Genomic DNA, 12,161 nt, shown 5'->3' with positions numbered 1-12,161 from the left:
TAGATCTCAGGCTACAGTGCAGAAAGACTTTCCAACTATCTAATGTGAATATTCATCTGCTCAAAACCTGCTATTTAATGGGAATAGAGCACCATGTACGGATTGTCTTTTAGACGACAAGAGAATTTCTGCTTTGCTGGAAGTTGGATAGGAGTAATGGTGTTTACTTTGACATCACAACTCTTGACTGAGTTCCATCCGGTCTGCTGTACTGAGGAAATGCTCACAATAGCTTGCACACAGCCCATTGCTGAATGTGCAAATCTCAATTGAAGCAACATATATACCACTAGCAGGATGTTGTTGTTTGTATTGTGACAATGTATGTGTGTATATACATATTGAAATATTTCACAGTTAAAATCTTTTTCCTCAGGTTTGTTTAAGTATACTTAATACCTGGCATGGAAGACCAGAAGAGAAGTGGAATCCTCAGACATCAAGCTTTTTGCAGGTATGTGGCTTTTTTCTTCTTTAGTACATCATTGGGTGCCAGTACACACAGAAAAAAGCAAAGATTTGATCTGAACAATACTTTGGTTTCTAGCCCATCATATTCTCCAATAAAATTTGAGACCAGTAGATCAAATGGAGAACTTTTGTGTACCCAACCAGACCTCGTAATTCTCCATTTCTGGTGCAGTTTCAGAGATCATTGCTGGATGTTGGGAGAAATTGTGAGTGCCATCTTATGCAACTCAGTGTAAACTTTGGAAAATTTGTTGAAATGACACTTTTTTTTGGTGATGTCATGAAGTTCAGGAAATTCCTAAAATGACAAAATTCAACATCTGTTAGAGAACTGCTGTGGTGTGGTTCTTTTCCATTCGTCCCCTGATCTTAGGATGGCCAGTTTGAAGGTTACAAATATAATAGCATCTGGTTGCAGCTTCATATTCTATTATTCATTTCCAATTTCAATATACTAAATATCTGACACTGAATAATGCTTCACTAGGATTATTTTGTGTAAACATTCACATACTCAATTCTGCTCCACAGTTAGGTGCTATATCAATTGTAATGTGCTTATAATAGTCTAATTATATTTCTCAATTTATAAATAAATAAAATATTTAAATGAATTATTGATTACCTTGAGAGCAAAACCTTTATAAATCGTGTAGGTTTTCCTGACTTTATTCTGTTACCCATTAATATTTGCAAAAAGAATAACAAATACCTTGAATTGTCATAGAATAATTAAAAAAATGAAACTGAATGTATGCTATATTAATATTTCTGAGTTGGTAGCTGGTGTTTTGATAAAATGATAGGTATATGCAGAATATTTTATCTGTGGGATTATCTGTTTTATCCAGGGGTAGGCAACCGTTTTGAGCCGGGGGCCAGGTTGCTGTCCCTCAGACAACTGGGGGGCCGAAGCCAAAAAATAAATAATTAAATAATTTTTAAAAAAATTTAATGAATAAATAAACCGGGACAAATGTAGGACAGCATTTTCAAATGGTGGACACTTTTTTAAAAAAAAGTGGAGGACACGCAAAAAAATGGCTGATTTTTAAAAAAATGTTAATATAAATGCAAGTTTCTGAGGCGTCGATAGAGAATTGCCCCCCTTGCCCCTGCGCACAAGAGGCCAAAGGCCCCGGTGGCAATCGGCGGCAGGACCGGGCTGGAGCCGGTCCCAAGGCCTCGCTGGGCCGCATCCGGCCTGCAGGCCACAGGTTGCCTACCCTTGGTTTTATCTGTTGGCTTGTATCAGGGACCAAGGACACACTGGGTGATAGCTCCAAAAGAAGTGAATATCTGGTTGGGTACTCATTGGTCATCCATTCTGCCCTCCCCCCCCCCCCAAAAAAAATGCTACCAGCCAGGACATTGGTGGGAGGGAGGAGGGGATATGGAAGAGAAGAAGGATGCTACTGTTGCAGAGCATTGTCCTATGTCCTTTTCCTATTGCCACCTTGCGCTCCAGCCTGGCTAAGGGAAACTGGAGGAAGGGGCGTATGTTGTGGGGAGAAAAGCACTCAGACGTAAATCTCCCAGCACTGAGGGGAAATGAAGGAAACAGGAAGAAGAATGCTTGAAGGGAAAGTCTGGCCACCCCAGCAGGCAAGCCCAGAAAGCTGGTGGGGAAGAGCGCTTTGAGAGAAAACAAAGGCAGACAGGCTGAGTTTCCTTCAAGTGCTGAAAGAAAATGAAAGTAGGTACCTAGGGGTCCTTGGAAGGAAACTAAGATCTCCAAGCTGAGTTTGGAGCCTGGAGGGAAAAATAGACTCAATGGAATGTCACCTGGGTGGATGTTGGAAGTACTTGGATGCTGCAGGTGGTGTGTTTTTGCAATGATGCACATGCATGGTGGAGAGGCAACAAAAAGAGAATTATCCAGTGGGGAGGCTTGACACTGCTCTATATGGTCAGGTCCTGCATATTCAGCCTGTCTTTGGAGTTGGCCGTGTGGGCAGCAGAGTTTTGCCCCGCTTTTGGAAAAACCAGTATCAAGCCACTTTTTCCTGCCCATCTGCTCTGGCCCAAAGAAGAGTCATTCCTTTAGAAGGGGTCTCTTCCATCAAGTCCAGAAGCCATTATGTTTGGACAGTGTACCATGTTACTATTATTGAAGACATCCTGAAAAAGGACAAAACTAGAGGAGAAGAGACTGCCTTATATTGTCCTGATAAGCCCTAATGATAGGCTGTGCATTTCTTTTCACTCATTGAAAACTCTTTGAATTTCATTTCTCCACAGGTATTGGTGTCTGTGCAATCCCTCATATTAGTTGCAGAACCCTATTTCAATGAACCAGGATATGAAAGATCTAGAGGGACCCCAAGCGGTACTCAAAGTTCCAGAGAATATGATGGAAATATACGGCAAGCAACAGTCAAGTGGGCAATGCTTGAACAAATCAGAAATCCCTCACCATGTTTTAAAGAGGTTTGTGTTTTCTATAATAGTTTGCCATACCTGCTTGTGATCTAACCATTTTAAATACAGGAATACTGGGGGGGAAATGTACTAAAGCTGTGGACATTTGTTGTGTCCATGTATGGTCCGTGCATTCTCAGATTGGCCAATAAGATACCCCTGGGAAACTCATGAGAAGGAGATAAAAGCAATTGTCTTCTATTTTTATTCCTCAGTATTTGGTATCCAGTGGAATTATGATTCTGGAGGTTGCATTTATCTGTCACAGCTATCAACAGGCCTTAACTTGGGAGTACAGGAGGGTTTTCTATATTGAGGCATTGTGGCTTTCCCATAAAATAAGCCGTAGCAGGATTTCTAAGCATTTCCTCAATATAAGCCATACCCGGAAAATAAGACATAGTGAGACATCCCCTGAAAATAACCCATAGTGTGTCTTCTTGAGGAAAAATAAATATAAGACAGTGTCTTATTTTGGGGGAAACACAGTACACTGGTGTGGGTAAAGTGAGATCTGTGTGACAAGCAGATGATTGATAACATTTGATCTAAACTTCAAAGCTATTGAGTATATTTTAGGTGTGAATGATAGTGTGCCACTTACATTTTCCCTGGAAGTTCAGATATTCACAATGAAACATCTCCGGAAAATTAGATTTGCAAAACACACACACAAAGGTTTCTATAACTAGTGGTATTTCATGTGGAGTTCCTTTTGTTTTCAGCATTTTAATTAAGATGTCCTCTAGCTGTGATCTTTTTTATTAACTGTATTGTTTGATACAGCTATAAATTAGCTAATATTGTAAGCAAGCAACAATTCTGAAATTTTCCATATATTTTCTTTGGTCCAAAATACACAGCAGAAATAATTCAGTTTGAGACAGCTTTAACTGCCCTGTCTTAATGCTAGGGAACTCTAGTTTTGCGAGACATTTAGCCTTCTCTGTCAGATAGCTCTGGTGCCACAATAAACTACAATTTCCAGGATTCCCTAGCACTGAACCATGGCAGTTAATGCTGTCTCAAACTGGATTATTTTTGCAGTGTGTTTTGGATAGCTTTATTTGATAGCTTTATTCCTTTAATTGACTAAAAGGGGGAACATATCAGAAATTAAGGTATTTTATGGTAGAGGATTCAATACATTGCCCAGCAACCAAATAAATGACACTGAGAATAATTGGTGCAGTAACTGCAGTATTATTGAGCCAGAATTGCAATATTCCTGTTCACATACTTTGTCTGCTTTTTAAACCATCACACATAAAAATGAGAAGTGAATAGGTCTCATTTTTGACAGTCGATATACCTTCAGGAGGGTCCTAGGGGTGGAAAAGCTGCAGTTGCCCACCTAATGTATACAAATGCATTTAATCAGAAGAATAGCTAGGGAAGCTACTTTGCAGGAGAAGCTGCCTCTGCTACCCCACAAAAATCTGCCACCTGAGGCAAGTGCCTCCATACAAGCAGGGCGATCCCTGATAACTATGCTCATATACTGGAATAACAATAGCATTTTTCTTTGATGGTAACAAAATGTGATTTTGAAAATGCACATGAAGCCTTGATGCCAGTTACTTTGTTGTTGTGTGCCTTCAAGTCATTTTGAATTTAAGACAAACCTATCAAGGATTTTCCTGGCAAGCTTTTTCAGAGGGGGCTTTCTTTGCCTTTCTTGGAGGCTGAGAGAGAGTGACTTGCCTAAGGTCATCGAGTGGGTTTCCCCAAGCAGGGATTCGAAGTCTAGTACAGTCATCAAACCATTATACCATGATGGCACTTAATGGCCAGTGAGCAATATAATAATGCCAGTAATGCTTTTTGCTGAAGAAGTAATTAGTCCTATTCATTGACACTCCCTTGCAATTTCCTCCTTTTAAACTTTGGTTACTGTGTTAGGTGAGACATTGCCTGAGGCATTTGTAATTGTAGGAGCTGGCAATGGCAGCTGAAGCATTGATTTATAAGTAGAATGAAGAGTCTCAACATTTCACTGAAAATGCCTTTGACTCTTTATAGCACTGCAAGGACAAACCAGAACTCTGGTTTTTGGTTAAAGCTGTGAAGTACTTAAAACACTCTAATGAAGTACATACTTGGCTTTTATTCCCCCTGTATTATCTGTAGAGTCCCTTTCTTTACTTATTGCCAAGCTTGAAAGTGACCTTGCAGGTCTGCATTTGGGTCAGGAATAGATCATACATAGACATCTTTCAAGCACCACAGCTGCAATTTCCCTTGTCTGTGTCATCATATCTTTGCTGCTTTTGTATGTGGTATGAAATTGTATGTGCTGTCTTATTTCTCAGAATGTGGAGGTGTGTGAAATCACACAATAATATCCCCATATAATTGATTCAGCAGCCTTTTGATAGAACTTGTTCAACATATCAGACAACAGGTTATCTTATTGGCAGCACATTGGATCACTGAACACAGAGCTGCCTTTCCTTCTACTGCAGTTAAGATAAATGAACTAGAACAGAAGTCTGCATGCCTGCAGCCCTTCTTCTCTCCCACATAAATCCCTTTGCTTTTGTTTTGCCTAATATCAACCATGGTTTTCAAAACAAATTGTGAGACTTGATCTGTTAGTGGAAGTGACCTTTACTCTCCTGTTCAGCCTCTGATTACTAAATTATAGTTAAGGGATCAGATCTGCTATATGTGGACTGCTGAGGTGGTTATGCTGGAAAGATATGTCCATCTGTTTTATTGCAAATGTGATTTATAACTTTACTTGTTAACTAACTGATTATTCAGTTTATCTTTTTTTCTCCCCCCCCCCTTTTTTTTTTTTTTTTTTGCCATTATAAAAAGGTGTTGGTAAGAATTCAAGGAGAGGAAGAGTGCTGATCCCTTCTCCCTTCATATTAAATATAGTTTAATGCCAAAGAGTGATTTTCTGTGAAGGGAATCTCCTTTATCCATTAAGACTTTCCATACAATTCAGAATGCTGTAAAAATAGTGCTGTGAATTTGATGCATAAAGGTGAAAGTAGCCTTTCTAAAGGAGGAGATGGGATTAGCATCTGTCTTCTCATGCCTTTTCTCAATGCTTTTTCATAACAAATTGGGCTTCTATGCATATAAATACAAAACAATTACGAGGCCCCTCCTTGTTCCTATTTAGATGGGACTTTAAAAATGCTTTGTTGACTAGATTAGATAATGTAATATGCCCCTAAGGTAACTTTAAAAATTAAATATTGTAAAGTTTAAATTGAGACAGCTAGAGCTTCATTTTTTAATTATATAAAAGTAAAATTTGGGGGAAATTTGTCAAATATTTGTTGTTGCTGTGGAGAAGATACTGAACAAGTGTCTTCCATATTACCAGTCACACTTACTTGTATCAAGATAGTAGAAAACTATTATACTAAAAGAGGCAGTCTGGGTGATAACTAGGCTAACAGAAGATGTTTGATTTCTAAAGGTCAAAAGACATTGTTTGCCTTTCAGTAATGAGGGAAAGTATTGAACTGTATGGTAACTCTGAAATCTTGACAATATTATTAAAGTGCTTGTTGTTTTGCTTTTAATTAATGTTTCTGTTAATTGTGGATGGGTGTGTAGATTTTGGCAAAATATTCTGCTTTTAACCCAGATTGAACTGTAATTTTAAATCACTCATTTGGTATTCCAGTTATGATACGCCAATGATGATAAATACTTATTTTTATTAGACGTGGATGTAGCCCATTTGATTTGGTGTCAAAGACATTCTCTGCTTACAGAGACTTCCGATAATAAGCAATTTAGCCCCACAGCTTCAGAGGTATCAGAAGGGACATTTGCTAGTGCTGTTTATACGCACTGTTTCAAGCATGTACAGCTGAGATGGTTTATCCATAAAAGAAGGACATAAGGGTGTCTTGTCAGATACATATTATGATATGATAAAGCATGATATTCCTGATGGGTTTCCTTTTTGCACCTGATGTTTGGACATTACTTCCAAATAAGTTCTGCACTTGAAGGCTGCAGTCCTGTGCCACTTACCTGGGTGTAAATCTAATTAAATTCAGTAGTGCTATCTTCTGAATATTTATGCATAAGAGTGGGATGCAGCTCTCCTTTGGAACACACAGGCTGTGCCTAGCCATCATGCATCGGCAGAATAAGACTGTGGCACCATTAGGGACATAGTTCTGGTAAACTGAAATGGTCTTCTAGTTAGAAATCAACAACTTGATCCTTGTTTCATGTCCAGTTTGTTCTTTGTTCTTACAGGTTATACATAAACACTTCTACTTGAAGAGAGTAGAGATCATGGCTCAGTGTGAGGAATGGATAGCAGATATTCAGCAGTATAGCAGCGATAAACGGGTAGGCAGGACTATGTCCCATCATGCTGCAGCTCTTAAGGTAAGATATCTGGATAAAGTTGCTTGATTGTAAGAAAGCCATAGCAATCCATGTTTTCTTCCATTCAAGACCCCCCCCCCCAAAAAAAAAAGTTTCTTGTATCCCGGAATATCTTAAAATAATTAATGAAAAGAGACCTTTAAAAAATTGGATCAAACAGACACATGAAGAAAGTGCTAGCTTTTGCTCAGGTAGAATTAAACAGTTTATGCTCAGCCTTTTCTATTTCCCTTTATTCATTTGCCCCATGTGCTGCTTTTCTAATAAACTGTTATCATTTTTGTAATATAAAGTCATTTTTGTCTTGACGTAATCAGTAATTTTGCAGATCTCAAGTATTTTGATAGCAGGAGTTTGTCTGTGTCAAGCAAAAATTCTGTGCCAAAGCCAATGTGTGGCTAATGCCAAAAGCTCTGTGTTTCCTCCCTCATCCCTTCTCCAGTAGTGATTAAGATGAAACGTATTATTCAGTGTCACTCAGGCCCATTACAGACCACCCAAAAGGGGCGGTCTTGGGCCGCTGCCGGTTGCAGCACGGAGGAGCCGCAGCAGCCAAACCACGCGACTCCTCCGCGCTGCAAAAAAGGAGTGCAGAAATCGCACTCCTTCCAGCAACCCGGAAGAGCCGCCGCAAGTGCCAAAGTGCGCACTCGCGACGGCTCTTCCAGGTTTAGACGTCCAGACGCTGCGCGTCCGTTACGTCAAGATGGCCATGCCCGTCTGTATAGGGCGCCGCCATCTTGCCATACGGAATACACGTGAGGGGCAAGGCACGTCCGGAAGCCCCGCCCCTCGTGCGTATTCCTGGCGCAATGACGGCGCCGCTTAGGCCCGTCTGTAAGGCGCCTCAGTCTGCATTTTCCCACCAGTAGCAGAGAACCAGGGATGTATAATAACATCTCATTCTCATTGCATCTCAGTGCAATGACATCAAATCAACACTGCAGAGCAATAGAAGGGGGAAACATGAGGCCTGCTGCTTTTGACAACAGCTACACATTAGCCTTAATACAGCAATCTTGACTTGGTCTAGTTATTTGTTCAACCTGTCCCATTAATAGTTACCCTATAAAGTAAATTTCAGAATCCACTCCCTTTCTCCTGTTAAGATTGTCCACTAAAGCCAATCCAGATAAAAATGTGTGATCTTTTTGTGTAGGCTGAACAGTCAAATATAGGATTGTTTAAGACATGGCATGGCATGATATCTGCAGCATCATGTCAGGAGTGCCAAAGAGCTGTTAATAGATAAAATCACAGGTTAACCATATCATTTCAAGCACAATGTTTTACAGATATCTTTTCAAATAGCCACCTGAATGTTTGTTTATTTGTAATGGAAAAAGTGACAAATCCAATGACATGCTTGCTTGCATACATGAAGCATTCCATAGAAGAAGAAGCCTGAAATACATGATGAGTTAGGTTTAGAGTTCGATCAGTTGCATCTAAAAGCATGGTTACTCCCCAGGAGGCTGTAGAGCAGTTTCAGATTGTATAATATTCTTTTAAGTAACCAACCCACATCAAAAGCTGGAATTTTTGGTGGGGATTATTTCTAACCTGTATGGTCCCAGAGTTTATGGTAACAGTTACCATACATAAATTTTGTATGTGTGATAATATATTTAAAATAATACTATTTTACTTTATATTAAATATATAAATATTATATTATATTATATACAGGATGCAGTAAATAACTGCAACTTCAAAATAACAACCATTAAAATATTTACACCTGCTTTTTGCCCTATAGTGCCATCAGTCCCACTATGTCAACTAATCTGGGAGTTAATACCCAGAAAAATTAAACGTCTTTGAAATAAATCATCCCAGAGGTCATCGAGGCATAGTTTGGAATATACTCCTTAAATAAAATTTAAACACACATTTTAAAGACTACATATAAAAGGATGTTTTTTTAAAAAAAAAAACCAATAGGTCTTAACAAACATTTTCAGTACAATGATCCTCTACAAATTCCTGTTTTCACATCCAACTCTTTAAATAAACTCATCCAATTTATACTTTAAATAAAAGTATGAGTACATAACACTACTGCATATAATTACCCTCTTATAGTTCAATCCTGTGCTTAAAAGTGGGACCCACTGTATTCAGTGGAATTTATTTTCTGGTATGTGGCTATAGGATTTCAGCTTTAATAAACGTCCAACATCTGCTCCTAGTACTTCAGTATAGCTGTGAACAGCTGATGTTTTCATTTTTGTCATCATGGCAAGATTATGCATTTATTACCAAAGGATCTTACTATGGCTTAATAAACTGTTGTGTAAGAGAACCTTTCCTGACTCAGAATTTGTACATACACAGCGCCACACAGCTCAACTGCGGGAAGAACTTCAGAAACTCCCATGCCCCGAAGGCCTGGACCCAGATGCTGATGATTCAGCTGAAAAATGCAGTGCCATGACAAGTGCTGAGGATAGTCTTTTGCATGAGCAAGTGAAACCGAGCAGCAGTAAAGACCTCCCAAGTGACTTCCAATTATGAGCTGCATTGACATGGACTTGATAGACACACAAGGCTTTGAAGCACAAGCCAAATATGTCAATATTTGTATCTAAGAAGCTAATTATGTAATAGGTAATGAAATTGAAACTATACTATGCCCTTCAGGTTATACAGTTTAATTCAAGATGATCTTTTATTTACCTGTACAAGAGTGTAAACTTTTTTGTGCTTTTATTTTCCAATTGTGAGAACCACTGATTGGTATGTTTAAAAAGTTATGTATACAAGAATGGATAAATCACTGATCTATAAGGGAAGCTACCTTAGGAAAGAATGTTTACTGAATGTTTATTATTTTTTTTTACTTGTAGAGTGAGGGCGGTTGTAACAAAGAATATATATTGGTCATTCTTACAGCTACTATTTAAAGTCAGACAGTTTTCACTGAATTTGATAGATTTTACGTTTGGCCATATCTCCATTCTCATATTTGATTTCTAAAAAGATCCTTCTGTATACTTCAATAAAGGTCAAATGGACATGCTCCCTCTTACGATTTACTGGTACCTTTTTTTAAATAATCTGCCATGAATTCATTATAGTTGGAGACTTGCACTTGTATGACTGAATTTATTACAGTCAACATATTTAATTTTATGCTTAACTAATTCTAAAATGCAGATGAAATAAATGCACATGGTTTTACCTCAGCCAAAATGTGGACTGCTGAATTCATCTTTCTTAGGTCTTTACTAACAGCTGGATGACTCGTCCTCAAGAATAGTGGGACCATTTTTAACAATTCCATTAAATATTTTTCAGACACCTCTTGGGTGTCATTAAAGACTTGCTAATGAGTGAATAACATCTATCAGTACATAATAGTCAATGTGTGGTATATTTTATCTATTTTTTTTAGAGCACTACATCAGTTATTAATGTATTTAATTGTTGGTATCAGACAAAATATTGCATGTAGCAGAACTGAAGGAGATTTCTCGCCTGATTCTAAGGTCATTCCCAAACTTGCTTTATGGCAAGTCAAGAAAAGCAGTAGCTGGATAGTCTGCATTCATTTGAATCTCATGCTGTAGGTTCAATGCCTAGCTGTTAGCATTTAGACCTCAGATCCTTTGCCCTTTATAGATGGAACAGGCAGCACATAGCTGGTGTAGATTTAACAAGGACTCCTTTTTGAACCATTTGAAAAGATGGAATTAGAGGACATTGATATTTGAAGATAAGAGAAGACACACAAAAACATTTGCTGACTGTCTTGCCACCTCAGTACCCCTCCTGTAAGTATAAATTGGGTAGTGCCAATTAAGTACTTCTTCATGGTATTACCTTTGGCAGAAATGCAAATGTTTTACAAAACATAAGAAGTCAACATGGGGAAGTAATAGCAGAGAGACTCATCCTCCTCTAACTTTCCACGTCAAGAAGCTTATTGCAGCTGCTATTCATTAAGCTTTTTCCATTGTGCCAGCTGCTGCAATGGCAATGTCTCTGTCTTCCTAATGTAATGAGAAAGAAGGTGTAGAAAGAATAATTGGTGGGACATTTTTTAATATGTCTAAAAAATACAGTATCTTTTTGACAGTTTTGGCATTACTGTTCTCAGAAGGAGCTATCATCAAGGCTAGTCAGTGATGTCATATTCACAACACAATACCAAGTTTGAACAGAGGGCTGCAAAGAAATAGATTTGATGCAGAATATTGGGGAAGGTAACAATGAACAAACAATGAAGCAATAGAACAAGGGAGCAAGTTGAGCAGAGGGCACAGGAAAAGAAAGGCATGAGTTCACCACTGCTGTGTTACACTCAATTCTATAAATTGTTAGGGTCAAGAAATTCTTTAGTAAGACAGAATGGAAAACTTTCCTTTCCCTTTGCCCTGATAGGCATGGTGCATGTAGCCTTACATAATACGCTGCTGTACTGTATTTTGGAAAAGTAACTCACAATAGCACTAGTGCAGGATGTTTTGCTGGTTTTCAATGCAACATATAACATGATCTTTTTGATCTGTCCTAGATAAGCTAGCAAAATGAAATTTAAAGGTTATGTGCTTTTACTGTTTAATCCAGTATGCAAAGGGACCTTATGGCACCTTAGAAAGAAAGAAAGAAAGAAAGAAAGAAAGAAAGATGTTGATGGTATAAGCTTTCATAAATCCAAAACACACTGCAGAAATCATTCAGTTTGAAACTGCTTTAACTGCCCTGGCACGGTGCTAGGGAATCCTGGGAATTCTAGAGCTCTCTGACAGAGAAGGCTAAATATCTTACAAATCTACAATTCCCAGGGCAGTTATGGTGGTCTCAAACTGGATTATTTCTGTAGTGTGTTTTGGGCCATAGTCTTAAGTCCACTTCCTCAGATGCATCCCTTTACATACTGATCCATATTGACT

At 38.5% G+C, this 12,161-nt stretch overlaps 1 protein-coding gene across 1 annotated transcript in view; it reads left to right on the top strand.

Annotated features, from left to right (window-relative positions):
• The window catches only part of BIRC6 (baculoviral IAP repeat containing 6), a 241,574-nt gene extending 231,140 nt beyond the window's left edge, over window positions 1–10,434 (top strand). Inside the window, exons 71-74 of the mRNA XM_089529449.1 lie at window positions 377–454; window positions 2,713–2,901; window positions 7,129–7,263; window positions 9,601–10,434. Coding sequence (XP_089385575.1) covers window positions 377–454; window positions 2,713–2,901; window positions 7,129–7,263; window positions 9,601–9,780 — 582 coding nt within the window. The 3' untranslated portion in view covers window positions 9,781–10,434. The remainder of the gene's footprint in view (window positions 1–376; window positions 455–2,712; window positions 2,902–7,128; window positions 7,264–9,600) is intronic.
• Window positions 10,435–12,161: the final 1,727 nt, after the last annotated feature.

Source organism: Sceloporus occidentalis, unplaced genomic scaffold (genome assembly GCF_023333645.1).
Source record: "Sceloporus occidentalis isolate IW3139 unplaced genomic scaffold, rSceOcc1.0.p SCAF_6, whole genome shotgun sequence".
Classification (NCBI taxonomy): Eukaryota; Metazoa; Chordata; class Lepidosauria; order Squamata; family Phrynosomatidae; genus Sceloporus; species Sceloporus occidentalis.
Note: the sequence above shows the minus strand (reverse complement) of the source record. Positions and strands in the feature narration are given on the sequence as shown.